This window comes from Sinocyclocheilus rhinocerous, unplaced genomic scaffold, assembly GCF_001515625.1.
Source record: "Sinocyclocheilus rhinocerous isolate Xijiao unplaced genomic scaffold, SAMN03320098_v1.1 scaffold241, whole genome shotgun sequence".
Classification (NCBI taxonomy): Eukaryota; Metazoa; Chordata; class Actinopteri; order Cypriniformes; family Cyprinidae; genus Sinocyclocheilus; species Sinocyclocheilus rhinocerous.
Window position 1 is genome coordinate 2,772,186 of NW_015659312.1, and position 17,681 is coordinate 2,789,866.

Sequence of the window (17,681 nt, forward strand, 5' to 3'; positions counted from 1 at the left end):
TAAAATATTAGTTGTATTGTTCTATTAAGAGATTAAAATATTTGTCGCTATTGTTAAAATATTAGTTGCTATTATTCTATTAGATTAAAAATTAGTCGCTGTTGTTATTAAGGGATTAAAATATTAGTCGTATTGTTCTATAAAGAGATTAAAATATTAGTTGCTATGGTTATTAAGGGATTAAAATATTAGTTGTATTGTTCTATTAAGAGATTAAAATATTAGTCGCTATTGTTAAGAGATTAAAATATTAGTTGCTATTGTTAAGAGATTAAAATATTAGTCACTATTATTCTATTAAGAGATGAAAAAAATGAGTCGCTGTTGTTATTAAGGGATTAAAATATTAGTTGTATTGTTCTATTAAGAGATTAAAATATTAGTCGTATTGTTCTATTAAGAGATTAAAATATTAGTCGCTATTGTTAAAATAATGCTGCTGTCAATATAAAGGATTTCCTGGAAAGTCATTTGTTTTATTACTCCTATGAGTCTCCGCTGTGGACTTTCTGTGCGAGGGCGAATAAAACATAAAACACGTGAGAGTTTAGCGCTGTGTGCTTTTCATCTTGCAATATCATGGTTATCACCCAAACCGGTATATAATGACACCCCTAATTAAAATGATAGCGATATTTCATTTTTAAAATATCATGATTATCGTCAATACCAGTATTACACGACACCCCCTAGTAACAAGATAACGATATTTTGTTTTTTAAATAACACAAATATCGTCAAAACCGGTATATTGCGACACCCCTAAATGTATTATTTTTTCCTCAATTCCTGCAATGTCTATCCATTTTTCATACTTTACATTATAATGTTGGGATAAATTCACTTGTAGCATTTAAGATTCTACATTTTTTAATTGATCATTTTTATTCATTTATTTTCATAAAGTAATATAGCATTTTATTATTGTGCATATTACTTTTTCTTTTAAATTTCTTTAAAACTCTTATCACAGAAATGCGGTTATGATAAACACAAAGGATGGATAAACAGAATGCTGCTAAAATTCTTTGGAAATCTGTAGGGCTTTCTGCAGAAGTTCTGTGGAATCCGATTCCATGCAGGCCTAGAATGCACATGTTTGATAAGTGTGTAATATAAGTTATGTCATAGGAGCACAAAGAATTTTGTTTCCTTTAAAAGCACATCAGGAGACACATGTTTGTTTGTTCATATTGATTTGAGGTGGCTGATTTAACCCTCTGGTATTGTTCATTTGGGAGTCACACTTGTGTTGTTCGTGGTCAAAAGTGACCGGACACCTGAAATAACATTTTATTAATTTTTTTTCACTGAAATCAATGTTATATATTTTTGTTCGATAATATTTTTTCTTTTTTCTTTTGTATTTTGAGAGAATTTCATGGTGCTATTTAATATTTATGCAATAATTATGATACATTTTTCCCATTGAAAATAATAAAAAAAATGTTTTTCTATTTTTTTTTTATTACTTTTCAATTATGGCAGTATTTCGTGTTCTATGGACTATGGTACACTATTAAGAAGTGCTAACCTGCAAATGCTATCTTATCAAATGCAATATTTATCAATGTAACCCAATGTATTGATTAAGTTCAAATTTTTTATTTAAATCAAATAAATTGTTAGCATATGAGAAATTGTACATATTCAATTAAGAAAAACACTTAAAAGGACTTAAAGGCTTTACTCAAGTGAAAACGATTTCATCATCCTCATGAATATGCTGGGTTTCTCTCATATCTAAAGGCTGCAACACACCAGTTTTTGTTCCGTGCTGAGTTATACAATCCGAATCCTTTCATGATAGCATACAGTTAATAATATGTTAATTGTGCAGTGTGAGATTCATTGGTCATAACAGAACTTTGTAAGATTGCGATGAACAAAGAGTGACAGCTTTTTAGTGGGTATAAAGAGCACTCTTTGCGAGTTTTCTAAGCTTCTAATCCATTTATAATCCATTTAAAATGTAAACTTAGTTTTTCGGCCACACACATGTTGCAAAGTTTCGGGAATGACATCCGCATATTTATGTGGGGTTTGCTCTCGAAGTAGCAGTGATTGACATAGTGATAACCATAGCAATAGACGGGACAAAATATGTGAAAATGTGCATTAAGACTAGAGCACCCTCACTAATTTCAGAAGCACCCTCAGTGATTATTTCTGGAACCTGGTTGATACGCTTTTATTGCATAACTATATACAAAAACAACAAAATACAAATGCACTAAATAAAATAATTGAATAAATGCATATTTACAATTTAAGCACAACTAAAATAAGTATTAAATAATTAAATAAATAACTAGAGAAGGCTGACTATAATCAGCTCGCTTCCATTTAGTGAGAAAAGCCTAGGCCTACTCTTAAAACAACAAAATACAAATGCACTAAATAAAATAATTTAATAAATGCATATTTACAATTTAAGCACTTAACTAAAATAAGTATTAAATAATAAAATAAATAACTAGATAAGGCTGACTATAATTAGCTTGCTTCCATTTAGTGAGAAAAGCCTACTCTTCAACTGAATTAGAAAAAAAAGCTCCTCTGGTCTTCAGTGATGCGAGGACAACGTTTGAGCGTACACGTATATCTGAGCGAGAGAGACAATTCATAAAAGAACCATGTATATTTAAAAGCACACGTCCAGTTTTGTGTGAGTGAAGGAAATCTGCGTGCGAGTGCAGATTCGTGCTCGCGCATTACATGGATCACGTAACATTATGCGCTCTCGACATTTGTCATTAAGATCACGCTATAGAAAGTGCCTAAAATTAAGTATAAAGAGGAGAAGAAAGCGGCCCTAGGCAGCTGCCTACACTGGCCAGGATCCGCCACTGCCAGATGCAGTTATAAATACTAAAAACAAGCCTATAGCAAAACATCTGGTAGGGGGTGCACCTGGGGTGGCCAGCCAAATTTCAGGGGGGGCCGGTGCCACCCCTGGCCACCACGTAGACCCGCCCCTGGTGTAGGGGGTGTCTGTTTTGCACTCTTGATATTTTAGAGTGTCACCCCTTCATTGCTGTGCACTTTTGTCCTGCATCGTGAATGAGTTTCATACCATTCCGATAAAGTAGCGATTTTTTTTTATTTATTTCAAAACACTTTTTTTTTCCAGTTTAAAATGACCGAACAATACCAGATGGTTAATTAATCAACTTACTTGAGTCATCAGACGTGATGTGTATGCAGTAAGGCACAGACAGTGATTGCAATTTGTCTTTTGACAACTGTTTTTTTACTTTAAATTATGGTTTAATAAATTGACTTAGATTTCTGGGGAATTGCCTTTTGCCTTCCTTTTTTTAGAAATAGTATGATACTGAGCTTACATTTAACTCTGATCAGTGAATATTTGTTACTTGCATTTATTTATGTATTTAGAGGTCCTTTTCCTCTGACTGTGTCCTCTGCTCTCTCTCTCTCTCCCACTGTTATTCCTTCAGGTTCTGCTCCGTTCTTTTTAATATTTAGAGTGCGGTTCTTCATCTCTGACCCAAACTCCCTCCAGCACGAGCAGACCAGGTACATATCCCTGTTTATGTGCAAATGAGATAGAAATATATATATATATTATTTATATGAATTGATTGAGAGGTTTTTGACCCTTATTTTGTTTTGCAGGCATTTTTATTTCTTGCAAATTAAGAAGGACATTTGTGAGGGGAGGTAAATAAAGTTGTTTTTGCACCTACACTACCATTCAAAAGTTTGGGGTTGGTAAGATTTTTAGTTTTTTTGGAAGAAGTTTCTTGTGCTCACCAAGGCTGCAACTATTTGATAAAAATACAGTAAAATCAGTAAATCAAAATCACCATTGCTGCTTAACTTGTTTGTTGAAATTGTGATACTTTTTCAGGATTCTTTGATGAATAGAAAGTTCAAAAGAGCATTTATTTGAAATATAAATCTATTGTATTAGTGATGTAACAGAGAAAGAAATATCTAATTCTAACTGATGCAGATGACACAAACGTTTTCATGTCATGGCTGATAACCAATAAATAGCAAGTATTATAAATGTATACCGTTTATGTGTAAAACCAATTGTTTTATATGCTACCATAACATTATAATTTACAGTATTAAAGATGGATATCTATTAATTTATTTTGATTAATCTGCTATAGAAAAAAAGTATATTGTTCAAATGATAAAAAGACCAAAGATACGTTGGAGGAATTATAAATTCCATTTTTATACAACTTGTATGATCAAAAATACCATAAAAATACCAGCAACCCACATCATTATAATACATGATGGATGCTGGTTATGCAGTTCTAAAGCTCAGGGAGTTATATAACTCATGGATTGTGAGGTTATGTGTGGTCTAATAAACATACTATTGTGTATAAATAAAAATGATAATATACAACTATGGACATTTGTACCCTGATAAATAAATACCAAATATTTGCTGACAAAATATTTAATATTGACAAATGCTAATAAAAAAACTGATGTCACAACAATGTATGTTGTGTCCCAAAACATGATGGAATGTTTTTATTGCAGATTAAAGTGTCCTTTAAGCTCAGCTGTGGTACTGGCTTCTTACTCTGTTCAGTGTAAGTTGTGGAAATTACACCTTCTCACTTTGTGATTGGCAGCCCTGCCATAGAAACATTATTGATATTGCAGAGGATGTGTCTGTGTGCTTGGAGGAGGCATGAGTCTTCTCCAGGAAATAGCTGGGGTTAATGGCACTGTCAAAGCTGGAGATGACTGAACAAAGCGCATACAATCACTGATTCTCAAACGTAGCATTCTAATACTCCTGTTTGATTGACAGCTGAGCTTGGAGACTATGTCCCTGAAACTCCTGCCGGATACCTCAGTCAGACCCATTTTCTCCCTGACCAAGACCAGGAGTTCCTTCTGAAAGTGGAGTCGCTGCATCCACAGCACAAGTATGTCAGCACACACATTCATACATTCAAACACACACATGCATATTTATTAATTGGACATGTCTGAATATGTTTCAGAGGTTTGTCTCAGAGTGAAGCTGAACTGTGCTATTTGAATACAGCGAGAACATTAGATCTGTATGGAGTGGAGTTACATCATGCTCAGGTACCATTTAAGTAGAAAATCCTGTATTTTTCCAACTTCTTCCAAAGTTTTAATAAATAACTGGTAATGTTGTTTTAACGTGGATTATGTTACTAATTTATTCAATTAAAATTCTAAATCCCTGTTTATAGGATGTTAGCAACCCTGCCCTCTGGGTGGGCATTACATCAGGGGGCGTGGCCTTGTTTTGCCATTTAATTTGCTCCAGTTTTTTCCCCTGGTAAGTTTTGGCCAGTCAGATCCTTTCTTGAATGTTTTTGCTCACTTTGGAATTATGTAGAAGCTTGATGTGTGTTCTTTATAAAATTTACTTTTTAAGCATTTTATGTTGACGCTTACAGCTGTTATGAATGATGTTTGACAGTGCTACGGCTCTGTTTGTCAGAGCTGTGATTATCATTACAATGGATGAGATACAAACACTGTAGAAAAGTATAATGACTGTTATTAGTGTAATTAAGAGCCCTGGAAATGGTATCCCTTATTTTGATTCTGGTTTACTTTGTTTTTGACGAGGAGGTTGCTTTTTGAATGGCTGCTTTTTTTCAGGATTAACATCATCAAAATTTCATTCAAAAGAAAACGGTTCTTTGTCCACCTACGTCGGAAACATGTAAGATATGCATGATTAATCATGCTCGCCCTTCAAAACAAAAGCAAAATAATAACCATATTAAAGCCAGATACGTAATGTCTCAAAGATGTTGAATACTGCAAAATCAACATCTTTTTGTGAGACTTTTATGTTGTTTTTTTCCCTCATTTTATTGTGTGGTACAGGGTGAGCTGGGTCACCACGTGGTTTCTCTCTCCATGCCAAGTTCACGTGCCTGTAAGAACCTATGGAAATCCTGCGTGGACCACCATACGTTCTACAATAGGAAACCCTCTCACTCTGCCTCAAAACTTAGGTACGCAGGCAGAGTCACGACAGAGCCATTCGAAGAAATTACAGTGTTCTTTATTGCTGGAGTTAATTGGAGTTCATTGCTGCGTCCATCAAATGAGTGTGTGTTTAATTGCATATATTTTTGTTATAGCTCTGTCCCACTGTACCGAAAGCTGATTGGTGAGAAAATGTTAAACCCTGCGGTGAGGTTCAACTCAGTGGAACACTTCGAGACAAAGAGTCTACCCTCACGGTCACCACCCAACACGCCCAACTGGTAACAAGTGCTCGAATACACTCGAATGTATTTAATCTTTACAGTAATGGATTAGAGCTATTTAATGTATTTTAACAAACAATGAAATGTATTTCATTCAAGATTTGTAAAAAATACTTGAACATTTAATACTTTTATTCAGCAAGGATGCATTTCATTGAACAAAAGAAGTTGTACGTTTTAGGGCTTTGGTGAATATATCTTCCATTTTAGGCGGAGTCCTCGTTTACGTCATGACTTCCGTAAGCCACGCCCATCATCTGTGGACAACCTGACCAATGAAATGAGCTATGTGACTGAGAGTGAAGACGTGTTCTATACTTACAGGCAAATTTACTCTACATATGCAAATGCACACAGTCTTACAGCCATATGTATTCAATAGCACACTCGTAGTAACTTATTAAAACTGATTCCACTGAAGGAAAACTCAGGAGGAGGGGCGGACGAGTGGTAGTTGGTCTCATAGTGATGATATCATCACCGAAGAGGAGGATTTGCACATCTGGGATAAGGTGAGTGTTACTGTACATAATAGCCGATGATGCAAGATCAAGGGAAATGTGATTTATAACAGGGTCTAACTTTAAAGCTTCTTTGCATGTCTTTACAAAGGATCATTGCGTCAAAAATGAGTGGTTGGAATGAAGAAGTTCCCTGTGGCATATTTAAGTGCAGAGTGTGGATGGTTGTGATTGATGGATGGGGCAGTTAAAAGCTATATTAGATCTGCAGATAATGTGGAAATGCAGCAAAGTGCTGTTTTTTTTTTTTGTAGATGTTACTTAAGGACACGGAAGAACAAACTGCCCTTTTACTTAGTCACAGTCATAGAGAAGGTGGAAAATGGCCATAAAAAATGGTGCAAAAATAAATACATTTGTAACTTTAGACATATAATTTTTGGTCTTAAAAATGGGTTTCATTTTGTGTATGTAAAGTAAATTTCCCAGACATGTTCTTGACAGGTGTTGTGAGATTCATCCTGGAACAGATTAAAATCTATAAGAATCTGTGATGTGGTCAGGAACACTGCTTGATTGGATTTCAGACAAGCAATCAAAACGTTGCTGAACAGTGAACCTAAACCAAAGGTCCGAGTCTCAAAGGGTCTATTTTGTGGTTATATGTACGCAGAGTGTAACAGCTGATGGAGATCTGCTCCTTGTGAGGATCAGCCCAGACCAAGATGGGAAGTTTGGCTTCAACGTTAAAGTGAGTTGTTTCATAATATGTATTTATCATCATTGTTAAAATTGCATTCAGATAGAGTTTTGTGTGGGAAACCATGTATCAGAGTATTGTCGGGTAATATTTAGGGAGGCGTGGATCAGAAGATGCCCCTGGTCATCTCTCATGTTAACCCTGCATCTCCGGTAAGCCATAAAAATCCTTGTTGCTTTTGAATATAAATGGGTTCTTGGTTTTTGCATTTGTACAAATATTGACTGTGTTGCAGGCCAGTCGCTGTGTGCCTCCACTCATGGAAGGCGATCAGGTGCTGTTGATAAATGGGCGGGACATTTCAGAACACACCCATCAGCAGGTGGTCATGTTCATCAAAGCAAGCCGAGAGTCACACAGCAAGGAACTTGCATTGCTTGTGCGCCGCAAAGGTACGATTTTTGTTGATGTGCATGTGTACCAATGTGATCTGAGGGGAATTGGTTTAATTTGATCATTGATGTTTCTAGTGCATTTATTTTGTACATCCAATCAGAAACCGCAAAACAGCCTTTGTTTTCAGGTGTCTCTTTGCGAGCCGAACCCACACTACAATTAGGTGAGGGTCTCACCCTTCCAGGTGAAATATCCCCACTGTCCACTCAGCCATCTGGAGAGACGCTAGAGGAGTCCATGACCCGTCTGGAGAGGGGGTTGGTCACCGGCACATTGCTTCTGCACTTTGAGGTTGGGGCATGTGAACGTTTTACTACATGTCTCAGTTGGCATGTGTGTGCATTGCTGATAATTGTCTTCTATGCATGTGTATGTGTGTTTTGCTACTCGCAGAAGTTGTACAGGAAGAAAGAAGGCATGTCAATGTCTTTAGCGAAACAGTCCGAGAATATGGACAAGAATCGGTACAAAGATGTATTACCATGTAAGTTTTATTGCTTTTCCTGATAAACATTTATCAAATGCTAAATTTAATAATTGTGGCCTGTAAATCCTATGTTCACAGTATAGCACACTTAGGGGCCGTTCACACAGAATGTGCCTTTGCATGTAAAAACACGAGATGCAGAACTCAGGAATGGTTTTATAAAAAAAACCGCAGCGCAGAACTCAAGGGTCTCAAGATGCACTTTTGAGACGTGATACAATAACAAAAATATTTCTCTCCAGGCTCTTTTTTTTTTTTTAAGAAACAGGTTGTGATAGTCGCTTGAAGAAATGTTATATAATTCAGGGTATCCGGATGCAGCCACTATGAATGCCTCCTCCGCCATGTTGCTGTCAAATAAAACAGTTGCCATGCCAACTTGCTACTGTATACAAAAGCACGCAATGCTTGCCCCACCTCCGGAGTCTTCTGATTGTTCCACTTTTTTGGAACTGACATTGATGATCGGTGCTGCGTGTAAAACTTGAAATTCTTTTAACTTGACATGCCATATTAAAAATGTGGACGCTCTTGTGCGTGATGCTGCAAAAGACGCAAGCGGTCATACATGTCCGTCTAGCTTGTTTACATAGAAAAACAATGGAAAAGTCGCTGATTGGAATGGAAATTGTGTTCTGTGTGAACAGCTCCTTAGGGTGTTATTGCTTTTGATTATAATTGATTTTAATTTTGATGAACCGATATTTAAATCACAAGATTGATCTTGTGCTGAAAATTGACAATCGGTCCATTTTATCACGAAATGCAAACAATAAATGTCGTTTTGACATTCTTTGTAATGTGCCGTGACAGATCGCTGTAGTGATAATAAAGATAAGTTTTATGACAGCCGCCATTTAAATGTCTATATTTCAACATTGAATTGGAGTAAAAACATAATTATATCATTAAAAAGTTGATATAAAAACTGCCTTATGTGCAATTTAAATGTTTGTATACAACTCAATTGTTATTTGAGTGTTGATTGTTTTGTCTAAAAATAAAAAGCAATTGAATGTCATAGTTTTGAGTAGTTTGGCATTTTAACCCTTTAATATTACAGTAATATTACCAGCTTACAGGTTTCCTTGTATAATTTACAGTAGCAGTTGAGTTTTTCCTTAAAAAATATATATACTGTGCCTGATATATCCAAATATATCTAAATCAAATTTAATTGAGATTGGAATAGAACAGAATCTAATCGATTTGTGAAATCTGTCAAAACCAGGCCTAGTTATATTAAAGACATATATTCAACAAACTTCAAGCTATTTCATTAAAGGGTTAGTTCACCCCAAAATGAAAATTCTGTCATTAATTACTCGCCCTCATGTCGTTCCAAACCCGTAAGACCTTCGTTCGTCTTCGGAAAACAAATTAAGATATTTTTGATGAAATGTGAGAGCTCTCAGACCCTGCATAGACAGCAATGCAACTGAATTGTTCCCAAGTCCAGAAACGTAGTAAGCACATCGGTAAAACAGTCCATGTGACATCAGTGGCTCAACGAGAAAGCTACGAGAATACTTTTTGAGTGCAAAGAAAACAAAAATAACACAATTCTTCTCCCCCGAGTTACGTCTTCCGCCATTTTGGAGAGTTCCCAAGAGCGTAATCGACGTAATCAGCGTTGTTTACGTTCGGGGGATAAAGCGCGCGTATGAACGTAATCTGCGTAATCAGCGTTGTTTATGCTTGGGGGAAAGCGTGCGTATGCGTGATACTCTCTAAAATGGCGGAAGACGTAACTCGGGGAAGAAGAATTGTTGAATATATTGTTATTTTTGTTTTCATTGCACTCAAAAAGTATTCTCGCAGCTTCGCAAAACTGAAGTTGAGCCACTGATGTCACATGGACTGTTTTACCGATGTGCTTTAATGGATGGGCGCATTTTAATTAAGTTCTTTTGGACTGATGCATGCAACACCCGCTGAGTGCCATGAAACAGCTTGAAAGATCAAAGACAATTTTTAATATAACTCCAACTGGATTCGTCTGAAAGAAGAAAGTCATATACACCTAGGATGACTTGAGGGTGAGTAATTTAAGGGCTAATTTTCATTTTTGGGTGAACTAACCCTTTAAGTGACATCCTTCTGCTAGAAAATATAGTACCTGTCGTATTGCAGCACTAGCGACGGCAAGGTCATGGGTTCAATTCCCAGGGAATTCTGATAAAGTGTGAATGTAATGTATGTCACTTTAGATGATGCATAAATGTAAGCTAGGTGAACATATGCTTTACATCTTTGCTGTTACACTATTGTGTATTTTAGCATGGCTGGAACACTGTATTGATCAATCAGGTCATCCAGGACTGGATTTCACTTATACTTGAACAACATTACATGTTTTGTTGGGTTTGAAAATTCAAAAGAACATTTGAAAGTTCAAATAGAACATTTGAAAGTTCAAAAAGGATTTTCAAGGGGGTTGTATTTTACAACGAGAGAGTGGTTGCTGGATGACCATGATGAGATTGAACTAAGCTACCGTACTGGAGTAGATTACGGGGTAAGGTCAAACGTATCATTTTATTCATTTGTGTGTAAGCTTTCGATCGGGGAATGAGGCGTAATGCTCTTTAAAACTAGTCAGAGGAGGTGTTTTCACATAATCCGCAAATCCCTCTTCCTCATTCTCTGCTCGTTCATACTTTTCTTTCAGATGACAGCACCAGAGTGGTGCTGCAGGAAGAGGGGGATGATTATATTAATGCCAGTCATGTGAAGGTATGGATCACTATCTGTCTGCCTCATTACTATTCATTATTTCATTTTTCGTAGTTTTTTTGTTGTTGTGAATGGAAAAGTTTTAATTTATGGCTCTGAATGATATATTGATGACTCCGCAATGTGTATGTCAGAATGAGCCAGCAGGTTGTGTTTTGCGGTACATAGCAGCTCAGGGTCCACTGCCGCACACCTGTACACACTTCTGGAGGAGCGTGTGGGAGCAGAACGTCAGTGTCATCGTCATGCTCACCACACTGACCGAGAGAGGACGGGTACTTCAACACATACACATGAAATGAAAACAGTTAAAAACTACACACACAGTTACACAATGTGCTGCAATATTAACATGAACATTACACACACATACTCAAGACAGAAACGTACTTTTACATCAGAAAAACTCTTATAAACAAGCGCGCGCGCACACAAAATAACTAATGAGACGATACCCATCAAACACCCATCACACACCTCCAGTCCCCCAAGGACAGCTTATTGTGAGTACCGTATTCTTCGGCTCGACTTGACTGTTGCTTGGTAACCAAGCGCTCTGCATTTTTATCCAAAGGGATGATTTAATAAACTCTGTGTGTGAGGGAGGGAAAGAGGGAGCACAATTGTGTGAGTGCGTGTGTGCATTTTTTTTCTGTGCTCAATAATCTCTTTTCCATTTCCACAGACCAAGTGCCACCAATATTGGCCGCATCCCCCTGAAGTGAGGGATTATGGGTTTCTTCAGGTGTGCTGTCACTCAGAGGAGTGTAACCTGGCATATGTTACTCGAGAACTAACACTCACAAATACTCAGGTAACAATGGACATACTTTTAAAAGGACACCACCTCTGCAAGGTGCAGTAGAAACAAACAAGAGCTAGTGAAATCACTTATATAAAGTAGCATATAACACTCAATGAATATACACTGTTAAAGACCACTATCAATCTAAATGTGAATTTGTGGTTAATTTTAGGTCATATATACTGTATGCTAGTGTACTCATGAATTGATGAAATGCACTTCTAAACTTTCTCCGGGAAACTACAATAAAAATATTGATGACTCATCCTCCACTAGACAGATTTTTGTCCAAACAGACGCTCTGTAGAATAGAAGGAACTTTCTCAATAGTATCAGCCTCAGATGTTATGCCCACGGACCATTGGCTGAATGTCTGATGCATTTGGCACACAATATTATCAGGATCAACTAAATGCTGGATTTTCAAAAGTATGTGAAATATGTAACGTTCGTGGCATACACTCTTTAAAATACTTAAAGAGTTTTACACACTAGTCTGTTATTGTGTGGACATTTCCACGCCCCTAAATATGACACGGCACAAAACGAAACGTGATTGGTTGCTTTACCTGTCAGTCATATGGCCTCTTGGGCGGTCCTTGGCCATTCAAAGTCCTTCTGCCATCAGTCTGAAGGTCTGGCTACGCGAGACTACTTTCTCAATATCACCTAATATCAATAGACTGAATTCGTCTCAACAACTACTACTACCACCAGCATGTTTTACTATTCTTATACTATTGCTGAATTCAGTACCGTGTACAGTACTACTCTTACTATTTCTGCCACATAACGATTTTGGTAAAAATAGAAAGAGTAGTATGCTAGTACTTGGTTCCGAATTGAGCATATGTCTTTGTAAGGGGAAAACCCGAATGAGTAGTTTGCTAGACACAAACCATGGATGAATTTGGAATAACATACTAGAATACCACTTTTACTTTTCTTAGACTATATATTGCAGAACTAGCAAGAACCAAAAAGAGTATATGAGTAAGAGTAATTAGAGTATATACTAATAAATAGTAAGAGTAACTAGTAGCTATATGAGTAAATAGAGTAACTATTCTTATACTGGATATGGTGGAAATAGTGAAAATATATGAGTAAGAGTAAATACTAAATAGTATGAGTATATATTATTATACAGATATATGTATACGAGTAAATAGTAAGAATATTTGATTCATAGAACATTTGAATTTGCAACAGCATACTATTCTTACTATTTCTGCTATTTCTTTATCTTTACATAAAGAAAAAGTAATAGTAGTATGACATTCCAAATTCAGCCATAGTGGTGATAAGCCCTTCCCAAACTTCCTGTTTTAACAGGAAATACATCATAAGAGAGAAAACTGCGCTTTTAAAGTTATTTCATGGGGGCTTTTAAACCTCAAAAAAGTTTTTATGAAATTATGCACAGCTGTATGCTTGGTCAGGATGCTAAAGAGCCATTCTAGTCTTATTTTTGGCAAAATTCTGTTTCTTTATATAAATGTTTGTAATTACTCATGCTCTGTCAGTCCCATTATGCTGGAGTTTAATGTTTAATCTAATACAGAATTTTGACTTTAGGCATAATAATGTAAAAGCTTGTTGTGTGTGAGAGCATCAGTGTGTAGGAGCATTTGTGTGCGATGGCAAACGGGTCACGTACCGCTGTGGTCGAGAGCACGGGACCATGTGCATACATGTACATGCACATACAGTACAATGCTCACACACTCACAAACAATCTATCATTGCTGGAGAAAGGAGACCCATCTGTTGTCTCTGTTGGTGGGAGTTAATCTCAGCATGGACAGCAGACGGAGGTTACATCACACGTTCGTCGTCCATATAGGGTGTGTGTGTGTGTCACAGATGAAAAAAATAAAGAAAATGAGAGAGAGGAAAGGGATGATTGGGGGGGTACAGGAAAAATGCCAGTGTGTGAGTTTTCGTACCACACAGCTTGCGAACCAATTATTCCTTTCTGCCCGATTTGTCACAATAAATGAATTATTTTTTCCACTCTGGCCTTCAGACTGTGACTCACTTAAAGATCACTTCTTCCTCTTGCACCCACTTATAAGATCATGATAGAGCTGAGAGGGAATTTGAAATGTCATTGTCATTAAAGGGGTCATATGATGCGATTTTAAATTTTTCCTTTCTCTTTGGAGTGTTACAAGCTCTTGGTGCATAAAGAAGATCTGTAAAGTTGCAAAGACTAAAGTCTCAAATCCAAAGAGATATTCTTTATCACCAAATACACAAAATAATATTCTTTTTTAGCAGCATCATATGACCCCTTTAAGTCATTTAGGTAATAGAGTTAAAAAAAATTTAAAGAATGACAGGAATGACCTCATTTATAAAACCCATGTATGATCTGACTTGATCCTAAATTCCATGAACTTCATGTTACGGCAAAAGTGAGGAACAGTTAAGGTTTTATAAAAGCAGAAACTTATGTTCTTATGCGTATTCCAACTGAAAAGCATGAATACAAACTTTTTGTGCTCCTATGCCAGTAGTTGAGGTAACATTGATTTATAAAAAACTAAAGATAAATAGGCAATAAAAAAAATGTAGTGCTTTCATTCAAAGAAAATGTCATATAAATATCCTTCTGCATAAGGCAAAACAAAGGCATGCTTAGACTTGTCTGCTTTTATACATACTCATTCAAGCATTCTCTCACACTCAGCCTCACCCTCTTTCTCTCTCTCTCTTTTTTTTTTTTTTTTTTTTTTTTTTTTTTAAACAAACGGTCGATCACTCATTTGCAGTATGTTGCCTGGCCAGATCATGGGGTACCAGAAGATTCCTCAGACTTCCTGGATTTTGTCCAGTCAATGAGAAGTATGAGAGAGGAGTCGGTGCCTCTTATGGTCCACTGCAGGTGACAGGACTTCCAGCACACAGACACATAGATGTTATCAGGTGTTCATTTTACCAAGAGAATGTTTTTCTGCAGTGCTGGGATCGGGCGGACAGGTGTGTTGATCACCATGGAGACAGCCATGACACTGATGGAGAAGGAAAAGCCAGTATATCCCCTAGAGATCATTACCTTGATGAGAGAACAAAGGGCTATGCTGGTTCAGACATCGGTACAAACACACATGCACACAGACACATACGCACAAGTTAAAGGTGACATGTTATGTCGCACTACCAAACATAGTTTTAGAAGTTAAAACATTGTTTCCATGGACAAACTGATCATTTTGCCTCAAACTCATACAATTGGTTGAACCAGTATTATTCTGTTTAACCCAGTCGGGCTGGTTTAAAAAAAACAAAAAACACATTGGAAATTCCATTTGATGCAACGCAGAAAATACATACTTAACCTTCAATTATGTATTCAGTTAGAACATATCTTCAGATCAAATACAACACAGCAGTGACCCTTTACACTTAGATCAAAGGAGTCACACACTCATTAAAAGAGTTGGCAAGATGGGCTTTTAACAAAACTTGACTGTCTATGCTGTAGAAACTCAAAAACAAAATGTGAAAGGAGAAAAAGGGCTATGGCATTTCCTTTTGCCAAAAACTTCAACACCCATAATGCACTTTTAATTTTGGCACTGCCCCTCTGTCAATCTGACTGTCCATGGGCGGGGATACAAAAATGCGGAACTTCAATCTGTAGTTTTAACAAAAGCCCTGGAGCTGTCAAAAGTCCTGGTGACTCAAAACGCATTATTTTTTGCTATTGAACAGAGAAATCTTGGGGCAGGTCACATGGAGAAAGAGTACACATTGTTCAATTACATATACTATCGACATTACAGCAATACAAAGCTGGTTGAAAATCTGTGAACTTATACTTTAACCCTTTGATGCATGAATTGTTAAAGGAACATTTAAAAAAAAAAATTTCAAAACAACAAAAATGTATTCGAGGGTGTTACACGTCTATCCATTCCAATATAAGAAGTTCTTGGTGCATCACCACTTTTGTCAGTTGAAAAATGAATTTCTATTGCCATAAATAATAAATGCTATGGCAGCATCTAAATATGCATACTTCCCTACTATATAGTATGCAAAAACAGTATGTGAAAATAAAACCGTAGGCAAAAAGTACCTGAATGACCTACTGTTTCTGGCGAGATTCTGAAATGCGCATCCAGTGGATACTTTACTATCCCATGAGGCCATGGGAGAGTGTAGCGAATCCCAGTGAAGCGATGCAACTGATACTGTAGGTCACATGGCAGTGACAACATGACAGATGTAGTATATCTGGATTACATTCATGCTATATAGAACATATTTTTTTAACAGTCGTGAAGTACTTGTTCAGACTAGAGTATACAATTTCAGATGCAGCCAATGACATTTAAAACTATGGGAAAGGGTCAAAGGTGATCAGTCATGGTGATTTGGAGGTAACATCACACCATGAATGGCTAAAATGGCTTTTGAAGATTTGTCCACTAGATCAAAAGGTTTAATATCTTCAATTGATTTTATTGGATGTGCTGTCATTACTTACACTATGTGCATGATTGTTTTTCAGTGCCAGTTCAACTTTGTGTGTGAGGCCATTCTGAGGGTGTACAGAGAGAGAATGAAAAAGAGCTCAACACCTAACAGTTGATAAGAAGAGAGGGACAGGAGGGGAGTGTTTGAAAACACACAAGTGAATGAAGAAGCTCCGCTGCTGTGATCCGACTCAATAAAGACGGATGAAAAAGGGGCAGGGAGAAGAGGGTGTGTCTGGATAAAAATGGATAGACAATCTCTTCTCTTGCTGTGGCTCTCTGACAGCTGTGCGGATCAAGGAAGAACATAAAGCACTTTGACATGTATAAGCTTATAGGGCCCTACAGCACACATACTCCCTCTTTCTCGGTCCCACACACACACCCCAAGTGCTATATTCAGGTGAATCTCACAAAATCTGTCAAGAAACGTTCAGGTCAAATTTCACCCTAAGATTAAGAGGAAAAACATGTAACTCATATTGTGCATAAAATAAAAACGTAGATCTAAAAATCTGCTTTTTACAATATTTAAGTTTCTCTCTTTTTTGGAATTAAAGGGGTCATATGATGCGATTTCATTTTTTCCTTTCTCTTTAGAGTGTTACAAGCTCTTTTTTCAGAGCAGTTAAGCACATTTTACTCCCCAATTTTCATTACTACATTAATCCATCCGATAATGTCTTTTTTATTGTATGACAGTAATGTGTTTTGCAATTATTTACTTAAAATCAATCCATTTTAATTAAAGGCTGAACAACAAATGCTACCATGATTAATTAAGACTTTAAAAATGCTTATACCATTTTGGTTTTTCATGTTACAGTAATAAAAACTAGACTTTGTAGTTTGTAATGAGAAATGGGGGGGTGATAAAATTAAAATTAGCTTGAAATGTCTTGAAAATTGTGCCAAAAAAATAAGTCATAATTGTAAACTTATTTTAAAAAAAAAAACTAAAATAAACTATTTTCTTTAAATATACATTTTTTTCATTTTGATTTTGAGGGTAAAGTGTGACGTGTACACTTCTTTGTGAGATTGATCAAACCACTACTAGAATAATTAAATACACCTCTGTTAATAAATAAATAAAATGTGTAATTCTTATCACGTTGTGCCTCTTCTCTTATTCATGATGATGGCTTGTGGGGAGCTCGAATGAGCGTGCGTGAAATGCTGACGATTGGGCGCATACTGTTTCCTGATAGCAGACTTGACGCACTTCAGAATCAGAATCAGAATCAGAATCAGAAGAGCTTTATTACCAAGTATGTTTACACACA

At 36.5% G+C, this 17,681-nt stretch overlaps 1 protein-coding gene across 5 annotated transcripts in view; it reads left to right on the forward strand.

The window, feature by feature from the left end:
• Nucleotides 1–16,925, forward strand: part of LOC107723490 (tyrosine-protein phosphatase non-receptor type 3-like) — a 27,914-nt gene extending 10,989 nt beyond the window's left edge. For 3 of the 5 annotated variants that reach the window (XM_016532138.1, XM_016532137.1, XM_016532136.1), the window contains exons 5-23: nt 3,462–3,540; nt 3,640–3,684; nt 4,534–4,586; nt 4,811–4,928; nt 5,007–5,094; nt 5,226–5,314; nt 5,644–5,707; nt 5,875–6,005; nt 6,135–6,260; nt 6,474–6,587; nt 6,685–6,775; nt 7,398–7,475; nt 7,580–7,636; nt 7,720–7,876; nt 8,008–8,171; nt 8,274–8,364; nt 11,039–11,103; nt 11,238–11,378; nt 11,789–12,352. In XM_016532138.1, the coding sequence (XP_016387624.1) occupies nt 3,462–3,540; nt 3,640–3,684; nt 4,534–4,586; nt 4,811–4,928; nt 5,007–5,094; nt 5,226–5,314; nt 5,644–5,707; nt 5,875–6,005; nt 6,135–6,260; nt 6,474–6,587; nt 6,685–6,775; nt 7,398–7,475; nt 7,580–7,636; nt 7,720–7,876; nt 8,008–8,171; nt 8,274–8,364; nt 11,039–11,103; nt 11,238–11,378; nt 11,789–11,968 (1,931 nt within the window). In that variant the 3' untranslated portion in view covers nt 11,969–12,352. Of the gene's footprint in view, nt 1–3,461; nt 3,541–3,639; nt 3,685–4,533; nt 4,587–4,810; nt 4,929–5,006; nt 5,095–5,225; nt 5,315–5,643; nt 5,708–5,874; nt 6,006–6,134; nt 6,261–6,473; nt 6,588–6,684; nt 6,776–7,397; nt 7,476–7,579; nt 7,637–7,719; nt 7,877–8,007; nt 8,172–8,273; nt 8,365–11,038; nt 11,104–11,237; nt 11,379–11,788; nt 12,353–13,707; nt 13,718–14,662; nt 14,799–14,873; nt 15,010–16,430 lie in introns of those variants that run through there. The other 2 variants (XM_016532140.1, XM_016532139.1) reach the window with 2 other exon arrangements.
• Nucleotides 16,926–17,681: the final 756 nt, after the last annotated feature.